This window comes from Pongo pygmaeus, chromosome 8 (assembly GCF_028885625.2).
Source record: "Pongo pygmaeus isolate AG05252 chromosome 8, NHGRI_mPonPyg2-v2.0_pri, whole genome shotgun sequence".
In the NCBI taxonomy this organism is placed as follows: Eukaryota; Metazoa; Chordata; class Mammalia; order Primates; family Hominidae; genus Pongo; species Pongo pygmaeus.
This window is the reverse complement of record NC_072381.2, coordinates 55,471,654-55,492,782: the sequence shown is the minus strand read 5'-3', so window position 1 is coordinate 55,492,782 and position 21,129 is coordinate 55,471,654. Positions and strand designations below refer to the sequence as shown.

At 48.8% G+C, this 21,129-nt stretch overlaps 1 protein-coding gene and 1 long non-coding RNA gene across 2 annotated transcripts; one reads left to right on the top strand and one right to left on the bottom strand.

Annotated features, from left to right (window-relative positions):
* Positions 1-444: 444 nt before the first annotated feature.
* LOC134740155 (uncharacterized) lies at positions 445-5,988 on the bottom strand. Its single transcript, XR_010127420.1, has 2 exons — positions 3,776-5,988; positions 445-1,131 (listed from the first exon to the last, which is right to left on the bottom strand). It is a non-coding gene; the product is annotated as an uncharacterized LOC134740155 (long non-coding RNA).
* On the top strand, positions 3,116-5,472 carry ADIRF (adipogenesis regulatory factor). Its single transcript, XM_054503234.2, has 3 exons — positions 3,116-3,341; positions 4,942-5,004; positions 5,217-5,472. The coding sequence occupies exons 1-3, from the start codon at positions 3,281-3,283 to the stop codon at positions 5,321-5,323; spliced, it is 231 nt and encodes a 76-aa protein (XP_054359209.1). The 5' UTR covers positions 3,116-3,280; the 3' UTR covers positions 5,324-5,472.
* Positions 5,989-21,129: the final 15,141 nt, after the last annotated feature.

Here is a 21,129-nt window from a genome sequence, read left to right as displayed (position 1 = left end):
TATGCATCTTCCTTCACGTACACATGTGCCTCCCTATGGTGAAGTTTATACATTAGGCACAGTAACAGACAGTAACCAATAAGAAAATGGGACAATTATAATATACTGTAATGAAAGTTATTTAAAACATGAATTATTTCTAGAATTTTCTTTTTTTTTTTTTTTTGAGACGGAGTCTTACTCTGTCATCCAGGTTGGAGTGGTGGTACGATCTCTGCTCACTGCAACCTCTGCCTCCCGGGTTCAACTGATTCTCCTGCCTCAGCTCCCAAGTAGCTGGGACTACAGGCGTGCGCCACCACGCCCAGCTAATTTTGGTACTTTTAGTACAGACAGGGTTTCACCATGTTGGCCAGGCTGGTCTTGAACTCCTGACCTCAAGCTATCCACCCACCTCGGCCTCCCAAAATGTTGGGATCACAGGCGTGAGCCATCACGACCAGCTATTTCTGGAATTTTTCATTTAAAATTTTGGACCTTACCAATTGCGGTGCAAGGGCCAAGGGAAAACTTCCCCTTTACCCTCTGAAGGTTCACTGAAAAGTCAGCTCATAAAAGCAGAATAGAAATGGAATACACATTCATTAGCATGCAAGGGGAAAACAGAGTGACTGCCCCACCATGAAATGGGGTACAGATGAGCAAAGGGGAAGTGTGGGTAATTTCAGGGGAATTCAGTAGGCTTGAAGAACATACAGTGGCCTGGGACAAAGTCTGTTGGGCTCACAGAGCAGACAACGGTTTGCAAAATCTGTCCAGGTGTGTCAGCAGGCTTCAGTCTTTCTTCCTGTGACATGAGTTCAGTCAGAGAAAACTCCGGGAAGGGACCAGGGGTCATTGTTTTCTTCTTTGGTGGGTCCAGACTTTAGGCAGATGAGAGACTTCAGAGAACAACTTCACTGTATGCTTTGGAAGAGACAAAGGGTTGAGGGGCCTGTGGGAGTCTGGTCGGAGAGACCTTAAGGCTTCTTCAGTTCAGAATGTCACACCACTATATTTCGGGGTATTGGTTTCTGAGCTCCAACAATGGGTAACTGAAACTGCAGAAAGCGAAATCACAACTTAGCTGGGCGTGGTGGCTCATGCCTGTAATCTCAGCTACTCAGGAGGCTGAGGCAGAACTGCTTGAACCTGGAAGGCAGAGGTTGCAGTGAGCCAAGATCCCACCATTGCACTCCAGCTTGGGCAACAAGAGCAAAACTCTTGTCTCCAAAAACAAAAAAAGGAAAAAAAAAGTGACACCACAGCAACTGGGGCGGGGGTGGGGGGAACGGTAATGCGGTAATGCGCTCCCTCCTTCTGCCTCTCCTTGTCTGAGAAGCCCTGGTGCCCTGCACGCTCTCACAAGGTCCACTGCTGAGTCCTGGGCACCCTTCAGCCAATTTAATCTTCACACACACACTTCGGGGAGACGCTGTGATGTGATGGGGATGTTGAGGCTCAGAGAGATGAGGGGCTTGCTCTAAGAGTATCTGAACTCAAGAGGTTTGATTGTAGTGCCTGCCGCTAGAGCCATGCGGAGCTCTGTCTACCATCATCTGCTGGGGACTGGCTGTCTCTTCCCACAGAGGCTGCTCCCTTCCTGTCCAGCTCACAGCTCATTGCCCATGGGGCCTGGAGCCCAGTGGCACCACCAGCCTGTGATAAACTGGAACACTCAAAGGCCTGCCTGGCTATTGGGCACTACCGGTGGGATTTCAGGAGGGCTGGCAGGGCTGAGCTGGGCTCCCCAGAGTCCCCCAGGCATCCATATGGCCACTCCCAGGGCAAGGCCTCGCTGTGGGAGAGGAGGGGCAGGGGCTGGGAGGACTGTTGCTGCCGCTTTGTTTTGCCTGAGACCCGCTCCCTCCCCCTTCCTCCACCTAATCTCATCGCCTGCCTCTTCCCTTTGCCCAGGGTTGACCTCATCTCCACTAATCCATACCGTGTGCGTGTGTACAGGTGCACTTCCAAACACCTCCCTCTAGGAGCTGACCCCGCAGCACTAGAAGCAGGGTATGTGCCAGCAGACTAGGCCTGCGTGGCAGGGGCTTCCCAGCGCTCCAGAACAAGGGAGACACCAGCAGAGGTGCAAGAAACAGCCCTGGGCAGGAAGCATTAGAGAGACCCAGAAAGGCAGGGTGGGTGTGCACTGGCCTTCAGGTCCTGAAGGCCGACTCTGGAGTGGGAGTACACCCAGCTGGGTGTGGCCTGACCTACACCCCTTGTGTGCCAGGGGAATGTATCTCGCAAGCTGTTTTGCTGCACCCAGGGATGACCTTCTCCACTCAGACCCAGGTCCCTAAGTCCCCTCCTAACAGCCACAAGTCGTACTCTGGCGCCTTGCCTGCCCCATCTCAGGAAAGGTGACCTGAGAGGCCCAAGCTTATTCCTGCCCTCCCTGAGCCATGCTTCGTGCCCAACTTCCTAAGGCTTCGGTGACGGACGGCAATCTCCTTGCCCGGGCTGCACAGGCTCACTGCCCTCTCTCCCTTGGGGTTGCATGGTCTGCAAGTGCACACACCTATATCTTGCCCTCTCAGGGGAAGGATTTACCAGGCCCTCTCCGTCTGCATCCACTGGGTCTCTGGCTACAGGCAGAGAGCCAATCAGCAGTGCCCCTGCAGGTGTTTGGGGCTGGGGGCTCCGACGATGCCAGAGCCCTAGGGTTTACAGGCACCTAGGCAGATTCGAGGATCCAAGTCCCTGCCACATGAGTTTGGGTGAGACCGACCTCGCTGCCTCAGTTTCCTCCTATACACTGATGCTATTAACAAAAATACCCACTTCAGAAGGTGGTTGTAAAGATTATACAAGAGACTGCAGAGCGTTAGGCAGCACCTGGCACAAGACAAATGCTCAGTAAAAGACCGCTGCTGTCATTAATGTCAACACCAGCCCTGAGCTCCTGCCCTGGAGCTGACCCTGCGCTCACGCCCAGGATCAGAAAGGGAGGGCTGGGGTTGATGAGCTGGGAGGTGGTGTGCGCCCTTCTCCTGCCTCCAGCTCCTCTCTGGACTCCTGTCCTAGCACCTCTTCGGTCCCTGGTTCGGTCTGCCTTTTTCCCACCGCGGCCCGTCTTAGGACAGGATGTGCTCCCTGCCCTGCGGACTCTGGAGCAGGGCCCGGCCACTCCCCCGGAGCCTGTATGACGGGAACCGCCCGGCGCCCTCTCCCCTACGCGGGGCAGGCCAGCCCTGGAGCGCCTTAAAAACCGGAGCTGGCGCTTGGCAGCACTACTCTGGGCAGGATCCAACATCGCTCTGGCTGCTCTTAACGACTCCACAGATACCCCGAAGCCATGGCCAGCAAGGGCTTGCAGGACCTGAAGCAACAGGTGGAGGGGACCGCCAAGGAAGCCGGTGAGGATAGCGCGCGACCTAGGGCCCAGGCAGGGGCACCTGCGTGGATGCGCAGGCAGAAGCGGCGGGTCTGCGCGGTCCGCAAGTTCCTGCACCGGCAGCTTGGCTCGGAAGGCTCGGTCCTCCACTGACACGCAGGGGCAGGTAGAACGCCCACCCCGGCGAGCAGGGATGGTGCCCGGAGGGAGGCAGCGGAACAGAGGCTCTGGAGGAGCCGGAGCTGCGCTGCGGACACTGCGGGAGCCCCTCCGAGGAGGCCATGCCGGCGCTGGGCGGCCCGCCCACGCCCTCAGGAGAAGGGTGAAGGTCCAAGACCGGGACCGGGCGCGGCCCGCCACCACTTAAACCCGCGCGCGCCACCAGAGGCTGCCCCAGACCCCAAAGAGCTTTGTTTCCAACCCACCTCCATCGGCAAAAAGTAATCGTCGCCTTACCTTTAAGTCCCCACCTGGCAAAGAAGGTCCTTAGTTCCTCCACCTCCAGCTCTCTCCTCCTTATTCCGGAGGTGACCCAGCTGCGGTGGGGGCATGGGAGATGTGAGAAGACCACTGGGTCACTGGGTTGGTTCTTCCTGCACCTAGCCCAGGCTTCGTTAGGACTCCAGCTCCCTGTCAGTCCTGCCCATATCCCAGTCAGGAGACAATATCCAAACCAACCCCTTCCTTCACCAGTGCTCCAGGGGAGGCCCACAGTTCTTCCCTTGAGACTGAAATGCTACCAAGGAAGCCTCCGTGTCAAGTCCCTTCCTTCTGGGCTTCACTTTTCCATCTGAGAGCTGGGTGCAAAGGATGGGCTGCGTTCTGATGGGTTGAGACGAGGTTCCCAGGGGCCTCTCACCACACTTGCCTGACTAACCCTTTCCGGAGGATGGGGTCTGGGTAAGGCAGGCCCTTTCCTGTTCAGCAGCAGGGACGAGTTACAGCTCTTCAGGCGGGAGCCACCTGTCAGCCCACCAGGGGCTGGTGACTCCATTCCCAGCAGGCCGAAACTCTGGTCCAGAGGAGATGGTCTGGGCCTTGGAAGTTTTGCCTCCTTCCTTCACTTGTCTTTTAATGTCTTAAGCTGCCTGTCCACAGAGGCACTGGCTTTGCCGGTGTGCCCTCCCGGGCAGGCCACAGGAGGGAGGAGGCAGTGAGAACCTGGCAAAAGTCCAACCCCCAGGGCCAAGTGCATGAAAGGTGGGAATTCAGGCATCTGGGCCAGGCTTCTAGGGGAGAAGCTGTAAAAGGGGGCAGGGGTCTTCTGGGCCATGCCCAGCATTAGCCAACAGTCCAGATGCTAGCCGCAGCCTGGCCCTGCCCTGCCTTCCTTCCTCTGTCCAACATTTTCTCAGCAGCCCTGGAGATGGAAAGGGAAGCTCCTCCCCCACAGAGAAGGAGCACAGAGTTAGAAATAAACAAAAACATCCCAGAGGCATGGAAAGGTCTCCTGCCCCTCAGACTGGAGGGCCCTGGGCCAGGGACTTCATCTCCATGGCATCCATCCCTTGGACCTGTACCAGTGAATACTCTGGAGGACACATAAGAGGCATGGCAATGGTGGGGCACCTGTAGTCGGTGGTGCCTCAACAGGGGATAAAAGCCACATCTCTCTGTTCCAGTGTCAGCGGCCGGAGCAGCAGCTCAGCAAGTGGTGGACCAGGCCACAGAGGCGGGGCAGAAAGGTCTGGTGGGGCTGGAGGGAGGCGGGCAACCCCAGCACACCTCCCACTCCCCGCCCCACCCCGGATGGGGCCCAGGCACATCCTCTCCTCTGCAGAGCCCTCTGTCCACAATGCCCCAGGCAGGTCCCCCGGGAGACCCAGGCCAGGCTAAGCCTACGTGCACTGGTTCCCGGGGACCTGCCTGACCTGCCCTCTCTCCCGCTCTTCCCCAGCCATGGACCAGCTGGCCAAGACCACCCAGGAAACCATCGACAAGACTGCTAACCAGGCCTCTGACACCTTCTCTGGGATCGGGAAAAAATTCGGCCTCCTGAAATGACAGCAGGGAGACTTGGGTCGGCCTCCTGAAATGACAGCAGGGAGACTTGGGTGACCCCCCTTCCAGGCGCCATCTAGCAGAGCCTGGCCCTGATCTCCGGGCAGCCACCACCTCCTTGGTCTGCCCCCTCATTAAAATTCACGTTCCTACCCTGTGTCCACTTCATGACTCCTCGCAAGCTGGGCCCAGTCCTCTCATCCCAAGAGCAGAGCCACCGTAGCCGGAGTCCTAGCCTCCCAAATTCGGAAATCCAGGCCAACGGTCTCAGGAACGTTTTCCATCCCGCCACGCGCCTCCTGACGCTCCCAGACCGGAGGCTCAGCCCCCATCTCGGTTAATGCCCCTCCCCCGCCCGACTCTGGAGTCAGCCCCTGCCCCTCATTCCCTGCCCCAGGATCCCGGCCCCTCCTGGGAGCTGGGCTGGACTCGGTCCTCAAATCCTCGGAAGGCTCAGCTCTGGGCAGGGTAAGGGACCCTGCAAGGGCGGGGGCCTCGGGAACTTCTCTCCGCCAGCTGCGACCGGAGGCTGGGAACAGGGGAGACGACCCAGGGCCACTGCCCCTCAGGACTTCAGGCTGCCGGAGGTTGTGGGGGCGAAGCGGAGTCGGGAGCCGGGCTTCCGGCCCTCGCTACCCCGTCTCGGCCCGCGGGTTGCCTGCGTGCCCGCCCCAGCCAGCGGTGAGTCATGCAGCAGGGCCCGCGGGACGCTTTGTTGAGGGCGCTGCCGCCCGGCGGGGTCCCGCCCCGACGCTCCCCGGGGAGGGGCTTCGGGGCACGGGGCCGTGCACGTGAGAACGAAGCACGGGGGCCACGCACGTGCGCGCTCGCGTGTGGGAGACCCCTCCCTTCCACACTACTTCCTCCCTTCCACACTACTTCCTTTCGGGACAAACAGGTAACCTCCGGCCCTGGACAGTTTTGTCTAGCGGGTTCCGGATGGACTGGTGTTCCCAGCACCCCCCGGCACGTGTCCACGAGCGTGGCCCCCGTACGGAGTATGCCCTGCCAGTAGGTGACTCAACGTGGCACTGGTTGAGCGCGGGATGAGGCCCGGCCCTGGCGCGGGGCGCGGGCTGCTGCGGCCCTTTCTTCCCCGCGCCCCTCACGTCCCAGCGGGCCCCTAGCGGTTCCTGTCCACCCGCTCCATGTCTTTACCCCCGTACTACCTCCACCCGCAATCGCCTCCTCTCCGGACTGCGCGCCCGTGGCCTCTGCGTTTCAGTTCAAAGGTACCGACTACGCGGTTCTTCCCAGTTCTGAGGCGATTTAGTCAGCGGACTCAAGGCGCGCTCCCTGCCTTCCCCGGCCTCCCAGCAGAGAACGAAGTCCCCAACCTGGCTGCCAGTCCAGGTGCTGCAGTGCAGGTGTGCGTAGGAGGCCATTCCCTTCTCCAGTCTGTGATCTCCCTCGCGGGGCACGCGTCTACCACCCTTAACCCAGGGCTGCCCTGGTTCCACGATCGGTTACTTGTTGCTGACGGTCCCCAAAAGGTTTTTTTGTAAAATGTGGGAAAGTCCTTGAAGAGACACCTGGAGCAGTGTCAGGGGCGCTTCCAGGAGCCCCCGCCTCCAAGAGCAGGTCCTAGGGTCTGGAGAGCCGGCCTCAGGGCCACTCCAGGAGGCTGGTGGGGCTGGACTGGCAGAGCCCAGCATCCTTCTGGTGTGCATCATTCCCCTATGACTTAGGGATGAATCCCAAGGGACTTTTCACTTGTTCTCCTTGTGAGTGATCGCCTTAAGCGCGACCCAGGTGCGGCCAAGGAGAGAGGTCAGGCCTGAGGCCAGGAGTCTTCTAGAAAAGGCTTTTCTTGTCTTGAGGGCGGGGCATGGTGGCTCAGCCTGTAATCTCAGCCCTTTGGGAGGCTGAGGCGGGAGAATGACTTGAGCCTGGGAGGTCGAGGGCCGCTGCATTCTCAGTCTGGGCAACAGAGTGGGACCCTGTCTCAGAAAAAAAAAAAAAAAAAAAAGCCGCCCTTCAGCTTCTTCTGGACATCTTGTGGCTGGAAAGGAACCCTAGAACCAGCCACTTGCAACCACAGGAGGAACAAGTCTGAGGAAAAGCCTACCTGCTGATGAGGGCAGAGCCTCCCAGACCTCCAGCCTGTTCCCACAACACCCCCTCCCTGTCCACTTCAGCCACCTTGACCTTCCCATCATGCTCCTGCTGCCTCGGTATCTTCACACCTGCCGCATTTTCTGCCTGGCATACTCTCCATAAATCACCCTTGCCTATTGCTCTTCCAAACGTCAGGTCTCAGCGGCCTTGGGTGTGCCGACACACACACACACACACACACACACAATGCATCAGGCCCCTGGTGACACATTCTTACACCCCCTGTACCTCCTTTTTAGAGTCACAATGAGCCTTCATGTGTGCTTCTCCATAGTGGTGGTTCATGGGGCTGTAACCAGTCCCTTTTTAGTGCATGCCCTATGTCTTCCGCGGTGCTCAGGCAGCACTGGCTAAATGATTGCATGGAGGACCATCCTTTTGTTCTCCTGATGGATGACAGTGAGTTCTCATTTTCAGATTTACCATGGAGCCATCTTTGCAATGCAGCTGGTGCTCCCATGGCGCTGTGCAATTGCCTGTTCCTGTGTGCCTCTGCTCCCCCGACACTAGGAACCCTGGAGGGCAGGGCCAGGTGGGACTTGCTTTTTGGACCATGTCTGGGACACAGGGCACAGAGCCAGTGTCTCTGTAATAGGTCCCCTGCCTTATTGCAGGGCAAGTCCATACACCCGAAACACCGGGTTGCAGCAGAAGAAAGAGGTTTAATCGCAGGGCTGCCAGACAAGATGGGAGAAAACCTCAAATCTCTCTCCGAGAAGTTTGGGGCTAGGGTTCTTAAGAGTTTTAGAGCAGGCCAAAGTGTGGAGATTGTTGATTGGTTGAAGAGTTCAGAGTGAAGTCATGGGGCCAGGGAGATGAAAAAACTATTCTCATGCTGATTATGTTCTTCTGGGCTGTTCAAACTGGTTGGGGTCACTTGTTTCACTGGAATTTGGAATCTGAAAAACATTTTAGGCTGGGTGCGGTGGCTCATTCCTGTTTTCCCAGTACTCTGAAGGCCAAGGTGGGCAGATCTTCTGACGTTAGGAGTTCGAGACCAGCCTGGCCACATAGTGAAACCCTGTCTCTACTAAAAATACAAAAATTAGCCGGGTGTGGTGGTGTGCGCCTGTAATGCCAGTTACTCGGGAGGCTGAGGCAGGAGAATCGCTTGAACCTGGGAGGTGGAGGTTGCTGAGCCGAGATGGTGCCGCTGCACTCCAGCCTGGGCGAGAGTGAGACTCTGTCTCAGAAAAAAAAAAAAAACTGAAAAAACAAACGAAAAAAACGTTTTAAGCAATTCCTAAACAAAAGCCTATGATTCTAACATCAGAAAGCTGAACTGTGGGAACAGTGGGGATGCAGATGGTCAGTATACAGTGCCACGGGAAGTTCTATAGAAGGAATTTAGTCAAAGCACAGCCTCATTAATGCTTAATTGTAACTGTTAATGCTTAATTATAACTATATTTCTGTGTAGAATGCTTGTTAACCCTGTGAGGACAGCTTCACCAGAGGAGCCCTTGGGAGCTTATATTGCCCAGGCCTGTCTCCACCAGGTTCATGGAGCAAGTACAGCCCAGACTGGCTGAGGAGGAAGGACTGTGGCCACATTACACCTATTGGGTGTCAGTGAGCTCTCCAGAGATCAATTCTTCCATTAGCAATGCCACAAATAATTCCTAGTTCTCCAAATTCCAGTTCCCCATCTAGCCAAACACACAGTCACTAACATTACCTTGTGGTTCCACTTACAAATGACTGCATTTTGAGGTGGAAGTGTTCCCTTAAACCATTTTCTCTGGATGGCGTTCCTTCCTCCCTCCTCTTCTTCATCCCCATTTTCAGTCTGTAGGATGAGCTTCTTTGTATGTAATCTCCCAAACGTCTACCGCTGGAGTTCTCAGCTTTGACCCCCATCAGACTACGCATGAGGCAGGGTGCAGATTCTTCCACTTTCACCTCCTCTCCCCTTCTCTCCCTCCGCCGCCTTTTTAAAAAATGTTATTTGTCCCGTTTCTACATTGTGAAAACACGTAGATTTGCATTCCATTCCTCAGCCCTGAACCACACCTTTGTTTTTGTCTTGGATCTGCAATTGAAGATATTAAAAGCTGTTTGCCATTCCTTCTGCTGAATATTTTCTGCTATCTCTTGGTTGGTTAGAATTAGTCCTGAAGAGTCTTCTCTTTTTTTTTTTTTTTTTCTTTGAGACAGAGTATCACTCCTGTTACCCAGGCTGGAGTGCAATGGCGCAGTGTCCGCTCACTGCAACCTCCACCTCCCGGGTTCAAGCAATTCTTCTGCCTCAGCTTCTGGAATGGCTGGGATTGCAGGTGTCTGCCACCACGCCTGGCTAATTTTTGTATTTTTAGTAGAGATGGGGTTTCACCATGTTGGCCAGGCTGGTCTCAAATGGATCTTAGGTGATCCACACACCTTGGCCTCCCAAAGTGCTGGAATTACAGGTGTGAGCCACCACACCCAGCCCAGAGTCTTCTCAAGAATGAAATAGTTACAGATGATAAGTGTTTACAGGGATAAGACATCTGATATCTGAGTTAATAATTTTTATAGCTGGGTAATGGGTCCGTGAGGGTTCATTTTATTTTATTTTATTTTTTTTTTGAGACGGAGTCTTTCTCTGTTGCCCAGGCTGGAGTGCACTGGCACGATGTCAGCTCACTGCAGCCTCCGTCTCCTGGGTTGAGGCAATTCTCCTTTCTCAGCCTCCTGTTTCAGCTCATGCCTGTAGCTGGGATTGCAGGCATGTGCAACCATGCCTGGCTAATTTTTGTATTTTTAGTACAGACAGGGTTTCACCATGTTGGCCAGACTGGTCTCGAACTCCTGACCTCAGGTGATCCTCCCACCTCAGCCTCCTGAAGTGCTGGGATTACAGTCAGGAGCCACCGTGCCCGGCCCATTATATTCTATTTTTGTGTATGACATTTTCTATTTTTAAAAAGGTAAAAAAGTTAAAATAAAAATTTTATAAAAAGAAGGGCTTATGTGAACAGTATTCTGATTTTTAAATGTTTGGTTGGTATTGTTAGTCTGTAGTCTTTAGACTTTATCCCTGGCTGGGTTTGAGGTTTGTGGCTCCCTCTTCAGCTTCAGTGTCTTCTAGTTGTGGCTGCACTGCCTTCTGGCATAGAAGGTTGAGCAGGCCCTACATGTCTGATGCACACTGAAATTTCTTTTTTTATTTTAAATTTTAATTTATTATTTATTTTGAGATGGGGGTCTCACTATGTTGCCCAGGCTGGTCTCAAACTCTTGGCCTCAAGCAGTCCTTCCACCTTGGCCTAACAAAGGGCTGGGATTACAGGTGTGAGCCGCTGCACCAGCTGCCTACTGGAATTTTTTTTTTTTTTTTTGTAGAGACAGGGAGGGTCTGGCTCTGTCACCCAGACTGGAGTGCAGTGGCCTGATCGTGGCTCCCTGCAGCCTCAGACTCCTGGGCTCAAGCAATCCTCCTACCTCAGCCTCCCAAGTAGCTGGGATTACAGGTGTGTGCCACCATGCTCAGCTAATTAAAACAAATTTTTTTTTGTAGAGATGGAGTCTCACTATGTTGTCCAGGCTGATGTCAAACTCCTGGGCTCAAGTGATCCTCCTACCTCAGCCTCCCCACAGCACTGGGATTACGGGTGTGAGCCACTGTGTCCAGACTCCTACGGGAATTTCTAATAAGCAACATCATATTTCTGGCTTATTCTCTTTCTTTATGTTTAAAGTACAATAATTTTTCTAGAGTTTGTCTTAATGATTATGGTTCTGGTTCACTGTTGCCTGATGTGCAGTTTGCCCTTTGAATACTAATTCAAGGCTGGGCGTGGTAGCTCAGGCCTCTAATCCCAGCACTTTGGGAGGCTGAGGTGGGAGGATAGCTTGAGCTCAGGAGTTTCAGATCAGACTGGGTGACAGTGATACCCCATCTCTACAAAAAATAGGAAAAGTATCCAGGTGTGGTGGTGCACGCCTGTAGTCCCAGCTACTTAAGAAGGCTGAAGTGGGAGGATCCCTTGAGCCCAGGAGTTGGAGGCTGCAGTGAGCCATGATTGCGCTACTGCGTTTCAGCCTGAGTGGCAGAGTGAGATCCTATCTCAAAAAAAAAGTATATATGTATGTGTGTGTGTGTGTGTGTGTGTGTGTGTATATATATATATACACGTTTATGTGTATATATGTACCTGTGTATGTGTGGATGTATGTATACGTATACATATATACCCAGAAGACAGATTGTTGGATCATAAGTTAGCTCTATATTTAATTTTTTGAGGAATCCCCATAGTGTTTTTCTTTCTTTCTTTTTTTAGACCGGGTCTCGCACTGTTGCCTAGGCTGGAGTGCAATGGCATGATCTCAGCTTACTGCAACCTCTGCCTTCTGGGTTCACGCAGTTCTCCTGCCTCAGCCTCCCAAGTAGCTGGGATGACAGGCACACACCACCACACCCGGCTAATTTTTTTTTTTTTTTTTTAGTAGAGATGGGGTTTCACTATGTTGGCCAGACTGGTCTTGAACTCCTGACCTCGTGATCTGCCCGTTTCGGCCTCCCAAAGTGCTGGGATTACAGATGTGAGCCACCACGCCTGGCCTTCCATGGTGTTTTTCATAATGGCTATATCAATTTGCGTTCCCACTAATAGTGTACAAGGGTTCCCTTTTCTCCACATTCTCACCAACACTTGTTATCTTTTGTCTTTTTTTTTTTTTAGAGATGAGGTCTCCCTGTGTTGCCCAGGCAGGAGTACAGTGGCTGTTCACAGGTGTGAACATAGCACACTATGGCCTCGAACTCCTGGGCTCAAGTGATCCTCCTGCCTCAGCCTCTGGAGTAGCTAGGACTACAGGCATGCACCACTGTGCCCAGCTCCTGCATAATTGTATTTTAAAATACTTGCTCTGTTCCATTGCTCAGCTTTCTTCTTTGGGAATTGCAAGTGTGAGTATGAAGTTCTTTTCTTCCTACTCTCCATATCTACTGTTGTCTCCCGAATACTGTGTATCTTTTTCATTCCTTTTTCTCTTTACTTTTACCATTTCTGTTCTATAGGCATCTACTGTGGTGTCTACCTTCTTGTGCTTCTCATCTGCCATGGTTTGTTTAGTCTTTTTTCTTCTATTCATTTCTGAAATATATTTCTCTTCTGCCTGCTCTTGCTGTCTGGCCATCTCCTCTCAGAGTTCTGGCAACTGCTTTACAGTTTTCCTTCATAAAAACTGTTGTTTATTAAGTGTCTTCTTTTCTTCCTAAAATTCATGTTGGAATGTTAACTATTCTTTTTCCATGTCTAAAAATAGTATGTTTTTACTGTTAACTAGAAAAAAGGGAAGAGCAGAAGTATGTATCTATGGTATGCTGTCCTTTCTGTAAGAAAGAGAGGATGGGCCGGGCACAGCGGCTTATGCCTGTAATCCCAGCACTTTGGGAGGCCGAGGCCGGCAGATCACAAAGTCAGGAGTTCAAGACCAGCCTGGTCAACATGGTGAAACTCCATCTCTACTAAAAATACAAAAATTAGCCAGGCATGATGGTACACGCCTGTTGTCCCAGCTACTCAGGAGGCTGAGGCAGGAGAATCACTTGAACCCAGGAGGCGGAGGTTGCAGTGAGCTGAGACCGTGCCACTGCACTCCAGCCTGGGTGACAGAGTGAGAATCCATCTCTAAAGAAAAAAAAAAAGAAAGGATTAAAGAAAATACAATGTCTCTGTTTATTTGTAGAAAGTGCAGGAAGGCCAGTCACAGTGGCTAACGCCTGTAATCCTAGCACTTTGGGAGGCCGAGGTGGGCGGGTCACTTGAGGCCAGGAGTTTGAGACCAGCCTGGCCAACATGAAAAAACACTGTCTCTACTAAAAATACAAAAATAAGCCAGGCGTGGTGGCACATGCCTGTAATCCCAGCTACTCAGGAGGCTGAGGCATGAGAATCGCTTGAACCCAGGAGGGAGAGGTTGCAGTGAGTCAAGATTGTGTCACTGCACTGCAGCCTAGGTGACACAGCAAGACTCTGCCTTAAAGTGCAAGAAGGATAAACTAGAAAATAAAGGGATTGGGGGATTGGTTACCTATAGGGGGCAGGTGGGAAAGGGGTGGAAAGAGGGAGGGAATGGGAATAGGCTAAGAGGGATAAGAAGAGAGCGACACTTATCTGAATATATCTTTTTTTGTGGTTCTCAGAACCATAGTAATATTCATATACTCAAAATATAGACAAAACAATGAAAACCAACCAGAATATAGGGGAGGGAAGTACCCAAAATGGAATACAAACACTAAAAAGTGAACCTAACTCTACTACAAATGAAAATAACCACACTCAAAAGAAAAAATCCAAGTAACCTTGAAAATCAGTATGTTGACTGGATTCTGTAGGGTTAAATGCAGCAAGCAGTCTCCGTAAATTCTGTAATCTAGTCAGTAAATATATCCTTTCTCATAGGATTGTGGGTAAGTAATTCTGAGACAACTTTATATAGTAGAATTGAATGCGTAAGTAAGTGTATCATAAATAATAAGAACTGGGTTTGTCACTACTGGAGAAAGAAATTAAAAAACAGGGAACCCTCTTCCAACACCCCATGTGGTATTGTATTGGAATCTGAAGTATCAATATAAACTCAGGATTTTTAATTTTTGTACTAATAAATGCAGAAATATAGCTGCGCACAGTGACTCATGCCTATAATCCCAACACTTTGGGAAGCCTGAAGTGGGCGGATCACTTGAGCTCAAGAATTGAAGACCAGCTTGGGCAATATGGTGAAACCCCATCTCCACAGGAGTGGAGGAAACACCAGGCAGAGGGAACCCCAGGACACTGAGGGGCTCTGGCTGCTGTATGGGACATGCTTCTGGAAACTTGACCCTAATAGGGCATCAAAGCCAGGCAGGCAGGGGCTCCTGCTCTGTCAGAGGTTGGAAGCCAGCACTACATCTTTCCATCTTACTCTTGGGATGCAGGTCAGCTGTCTTCCCTCAGATGAGAGTCAGGTTCCAATTTTTTGTTGTTGTTGTTTAGTTTTTGAGACGGAGTCTCGCTCTGTCACCTAGGCTAGAGTGCAATGGCGCTATCTTGGCTTAGTGCAACCTCTGCCTCCCGGGTTCGAGCAATTCTCCTGCCTCAGTCTCCTGAGTAGCTGGGATTACAGGCACACACCACTACGCCTGGCTAATTTTTGTATTTTTAGTAGAGATGGGATTTCACCATGTTGGTCAGGCTGGGAGGTTCCAATTTTACAAGATGAGAAGAAGGGCTGAGGGCATGCCCATTCTGCCACTTTGCTGAGTCCAGAGCTATGATGAAGTGAAGAAGAAGGCACAGGGCAGGACAAAGAAGGGGACTCAGGGACCCGGGAGTTTTCCTTGGCAGAAGTCAATTTGCCCCACCCCTGAGAAAACTCTGACCTTCTCAGCTGCCAGGGAGGAACACAGGGACTGGGGAGGAGGGGACAGGGAGGGGAACAGTCTGCTGCTCTGTGCCCTGGGAGAGAAGTCTGATGACGGCAGTAAGTCAGGAAGGGTTAAGAATATTCCTAAAATAGCCAAGCCACAGTCTAAGCCAGTCCATGAGCAGAGAGCAGATCTGTAGCAGGAAAAGTCAGCCTGATCTTTGCCCTACTGCCTGTTGCCTAGCCCTGGCTGCTAATTAAGCCTCCTACCCTGTCCCCTTCACCAACTCCTCTTGTCCTAGTGGGGATGGGGTAGGAGTAGTCAGAGGAGCCAAATCACCCCAATCGACAGGGAATTACAGCTGGGACCAGGAGCACTGGGCCCAGTGGCCCCCCCATCCACACTCCTGGTCTGAGTCAGGTAGGGGGACATAGGGAGACAGACAGGCAAAGTGCAAGCTTTGTGCATGGGATGGAGGCTGCCAGGAGAGAGCAGCCAAATTCTCCCACCCACACACGTATCGCCAGCCATGATCAGGTGGGACCTCCAAGATCATCATCAAATACCGCCTTCTCCTAGCTCTGTGTTCCCCTACACTCAGGGCATCTTGGAGTGAGACAGGCAGGGAGGGGTTGAGGGAGCCCCTACATGAACAAACCATATCTTTGTTTCAGGGGCAGGACCAGGTACATAATTTGCAGGACCCAGTGCAAACTGAAAATGTGGAGTCTGTCGTTCAAAAATTGTTAAGAATTTCAAGGCAGTGACAACAGAGCATTAAACCAAGTTCAGGTCCCCTCTGAGTGTGGGGCTTTTGCCACTGCACAGGTGGCACTTTATGAAGCCATCCTTGTGCAGGGATTTGGTTTAATGAACATTTACTAAGCGCCCACTACTCAGCTCTTCTGGCTCTGTAATATGGTCTGGCTCTGTGTCCGCACTCAAATGTCATTTTGAATTGTAATCCCCACGTGTTGGGTGAGGGACCTGTGGGACGTGATTACATCATGGGAGAGGTTCCCACATGCTGTTCTCGTGATAGTGAGTGAGTTCTGAGATCTGATGGTTTTATAAGGGGCCTTTTCCCTCTTCATTCTGCACTTCTCTCTCCTGCTGCCATGTGAAGGCCGTGTTCGCTTCCCCTTCCACCATGATTGTAAGTTTCCTGAGGCCTCCCCAGCCATGTGGAACTGTGAATCAATTAAACTTCTTTCCTTTGATTAACTTCTAATCTATAACTAAGGTCTGAATCCTGAAGACCTTCCTCTGGAGCCTCAGTAAATTTAGTTAATCTAGATGGGTCCAGGTGCTGCAGGTGCTTACCCTTATCTTGTCTCCTGCAAAATCATGGTGGTTTGGGGAGTTCTTTAGACCTCCTCTCGTATGGAGGTTTGTTTTCTTCTTTTTTCTTTCCTGCAAGGACAAAGTGAATTCTGTGATGGTTTATGTATCATTTTTGAGTTTATTGACAAAAATTGAGGCTCAAGTTTGTAGAGTACATTTTTAAATAAAATAAAACTTTCTAGACACAGAAATGTAGGTGAAGCTGTTCCTTTGATACCATTTTCCGAATTTACAGAGTTGATAGCAAATTTTTCTCTTTATCTTTCCTTGAATTGTATATATGCATATAAATGTGCTTAAATTCTTAGTGCAACAGCGTGGATTGTCATTACAGAGAACGTTCTTAGCATAGAGCACAAGTCTTCCCACTGCTGACTAGGCTCTGGTCACATAGCACCCCGAGCTGGCCTTCAACTTCCACTTCTCGGTTCTTTTGCTTACCTTCTCTATTTCTAGAATGGCTTTGTCATTTCACTTGTCTGTCTGGTAATATCCTACTCCTGTAAGAATCAGTGAGTTCTTGGTATATACTGATCTAAATTTGCCTCCGGTTTGAACCTTTTTCCAGTTTTCCAGGCAAGGTTGATTTATCTGTCTTCTCTGTTTCCATAATAATCTTTCCAAGCATAATACAGTAAAAAGAGAGCTGATTCATCATGTCCTGTCCGTTTCCCTCTGGAGACTTTGGAGCCGACGTGAGGGTACAGGTGTGCCCCTGTATAAGATCTTTGGTCGCCTTTGTCAAGTTTAGCGCAGTTCTCAGTATGTAATTGTTCTCAGGTGCCATTAAACTGGACCTGAATAATTGAAGGATTGAAAGTGTTCAGGAATCACCCAGGATGCTTCAGTACTTCATCCTAATTAGGGATATGGGGAAAGTTTGCATGAGAAAGAAGTTTTTTTTTTTTTTTTTTTAACTTTAAGGATAAGTTAAAATTCAGTAGGCAGAATGATAATCTTGATAATTTTTTATTTTTTATTTTTATTTATTTATGGTTTTTTTTGAGACGGAGTCTTGCTCTGTCACCCAGGCTGGAGTGCAGTGGTGCCATCTCGGCTCACTGCAACCTCCGCCTCCTGGGTTCAAGCGATTCTTTTGCCTCAGCCTCCTGAGTAGCTGAGACTACAGGCACCCGCCACCACGCCCAGCTAATTTTTGTATTTTTAGTAGAGATGGTGTTTCACCATATTGGCCAGGCTGGTCTCAAGCTGCTGACCTCATGATCCGCCTGCCTTGGCCTCCCAAAGTGCTGGGATTACAGGCATGAGCCACCACGCCTAGCCATTTTTTATTTTAAAATGTTCATTTTTTACTATTTTGATACAATAACTTATTTTTTAAGAAAAGGCAGAAATCACTGTTTATTAGAAGGCAGATTTTACTGATTTTTATACCCCTAGATTTGTTGCTTATCAAACCTATATAAAACATCTATAAATCAAATCATTAATTGCCCCTGGTGTAATAATTCTATATATAGATGTAATGTTTGAATCTTCAGGAGCTTTAATACCTTGAAGGCCTTTTGATTGCTTTAAAATTAATTCTCATTGTATTTGTTTATATTGTATCGTTAAGCAAAAGTACAGAGTAAGCAATTAGTGTGATTAATTCCTCTTCTATAATACTGTAAAGCACTGCCGATCCCTGGAAGACATCTGGCATCCAGCAAGTCTTGACCCCTCTTTAGAAAGCCATTGAGAAACTGGAGGCAATTCTGTTAATTATTCGCCCTCTAGAGGCAATTCCATTAATTACCCTCCCTCACCTATCCATGACACAATTTCTCCAGTTACATGTAGAAGGTTGTTATGTGTCTCCTGGCCAGACCCTTTATTTCACAGATGTGGAAATTGAGGCCATGAAGGATGAGGTGAGTGTTCAGAGTCCACATGACTAGTTAATGCCCAGAGCCTGGCCTGGACTTCTCTCTTGTTCTGGGGCCTTGAGTTCTCTCCCTCTTCTTTAGTACGTATGGCCAGAGGTAACATAATCTGCGCATCACATTTGCATTTGGAGTGCATCTGTTTTGCATTCATTTAATCTTGTTGAGATGGTTTGCTTGTTGACCTACTCAGTCAGTTATCTTTTCACCTTTGTGAGTTGAGAGCTTTGCGTATTAAGTCTGTAAAACTTTGCATCTTGGAAAGTGACATAATCTGTAGCAGACCCATGCTGTTTTCAGATGCATCTTAATTGTGATAGTGATAGTGATCCAGGAGATACACATGTTTTTCTGTGCTATTTCAGAATATGCCTTCTTAATCCAAGTTGAGATGGAGTCAAAAACAACAGAATACTTCATTTTTGTTTCTTTTATTTAGGTAAAATACCTGTTTTCTGACAAGACTAGGACTCTTACATAGACTGCCATGAACTACAAGAAGTATAGCATTGCCAGAATAACCTGTGGTAAGTGTGTTTATCATTTATTGAACATTTTACTTGCATTCTTTCTACAAAATGAGTTTATTTTTGGCTATTTAGTCAAATTATCTTGACTTTCTGATGTTTAGATAGAATATTTATAATAGATTTAGGTATTTCATTAATATTGAATGTTTTTAAACTAAATGGGTCCCAAAGGAAACTGAACAGTTAAAACATGATTTACTTTTGCAAATATTAACCTAATGAGAAATCCCAGGGAATCTGCACATTTGTGTTTTCTATCTAACAATTATTAATTTCTTAGTGTATGTTTTGATCAGACTTTTTTTTTAATATATGCTAGCAGATTTTTCTAAGCTTTCTTAAAACTGTCATTATAAAATATTTGTAATACTAAGGTCAAGAATTTAATTTAGTATCGTAGATCTAACTCATTAACTGTATTTATTTATTTATTATACTTTAAGTTGTAGGTTACATGTGTACAACGTGCAGGTTTGTTACATATGTATACATGTGCCATGTTGGTGTGCTGCACCCATTAACTCATCATTTACATTAGGTATATCTCCTAATGCTATCCCTCCCCCTCACCCACCCCATGACAGGCCCTGGTGTGTGATGTTCTCCATCCTGTGTCCAAGTGTTCTCTTTGTTCAGTTCCCACCTATGAGTGAGAACATGAGGTGTTTGGTTTTTCTCTCCTTGCAATAGTTTGCTGAGAATGATGGTTCCCAGCTTCATCCATGTCCCTACAAAGGACATGAACTCATCCTTTTTTATGGCTGCATAGTATTCCATGGTGTATATGTGCCACATTTTTTAAATTCAGTCTATCATTGATGGACATTTGGGTTGGTTCCAAGTCTTTGCTATTGTGAATAATGCCGCAGTAAACATACGTGTGCATGTGTCTTTATAGCAGCACGATTTATAATCCTTTGAGTATATACCCAGTAGTGGGATGGCTGGGTCAAATGGTATTTCCAGTTCTAGATCCTTGAGGAATCGCCACACTGTCTTCCACAATGGTTGAACTAGTTTACAGTCCCACCAACAGTGTAAAAGTGTTCCTATTTCTCCACATCCTCTCCAGCACCTGCTGTTTCCTGACTTTTTAATGATCGCCATTGTAACTGGTGTGAGATGGTATCTCACTGTGGTTTTGATTTGCATTTCTCTGATGGCCAGTGACGATGAGCATTTTTTCATATGTTTTTTGTCTGCATAAATGTCTTCTTTTGAGAGGTGTCTGTTCATGTCCTTCGCCCACTTTTTGATGGGGTTGTTTGTTTTTTTCTTGTAAATTTGTTTGAGTTCATTGTAGATTCTGGATATTAGCCATTTGTCAGATGAGTAGGTTGCAAGAATTTTCTCCCATTCTGTAGGTTGCCTGTTCACTCTGATGGTGGTTTCTTTTGCTGTGCAGAAGCTCTTTAGTTTAATTAGATCCCATTTGTCAATTTTGGCTTTTGTTGCCATTGCTTTTGGTGTTTCAGACATGATGTCCTTGCCCATGCCTATGTCCTGAATGGTATTGCCTAGGTTTTCTTCTAGGGTTTTTATGGTTTTAGGTCTAACATGTAAGTCTTTAATCCGTCTTGAATTAATTTTTGTATAAAGCGTAAGGAAGGGATCCAGTTTTAGCTTTCTACATATGGCTAGCCAGTTTTCCCAGCACCATTTATTAAATAGGGAATTCTTTCCCCATTGCTTGTTTTTGTCAGGTTTGTCAAAGATCAGATAGTTGTAGATATGCGGCATTATTTCTGAGGGCTGTGTTCTGTTCCATTGGTCTATATCTCTGTTTTGGTACCAGTACCATGCTGTTTTGGTTACTGTAGCCTTGTAGTATAGTTTGAAGTCAGGTAGCGTGATGCTTCCAGCTTTGTTCTTTTAGCTTAGGATTGACTTGGCGATGTGGGCTCTTTTTTGGTTCCATATGAACTTTAAAGTAGTTTTTTCCAATTCTGTGAAGAAAGTCATTGGTAGCTTGATGGGGATGGCATTGAATCTATAAATTACCTTGGACAGTATGGCCATTTTCACGACATTGACTCTTCCTACCCATGAGCATGGAATGTTCTTCCATTTGTTTGTATCCTCTTTTATTTCACTGAGCAGTGGTTTGTAGTTCTCCTTGAAGAGGTCCTTCACATCCCTTGTAAGTTGGATTCCTAGGTATTTTATTCTCTTTGAAGCAATTGTGAATGGGAATTCACTCATGATTTGGCTCTCTGTCTGTTATTGGTGTATAAGAATGCTTGTGATTTTTGCACATTGATTTTGTATCCTGAGACTTTGCTGAAGTTGCTTATCAGCTTAAGATTTTGGGCTGAGACAATGGGGTTTTCTAGATATATAATCATGTCATCTGCAAACAGGGACAATTTGACTTCCTCTTTTCCTAATTGAATGCCCTTTATTTCTTTCTCCTGCCTGATTGCCATGGCCAGAACTTCCAACACTATGTTGAATAGGAGTGGTGAGAGAGGGCATCCCTGTCTTGTGCCCGTTTTCAAAGGGAATGCTTCCAGTTTTTGTCCATTCAGAATGCTATCGGCTGTGGGTTTGTCATAGATAGCTCTTATTATTTTCAGATACGTCCAA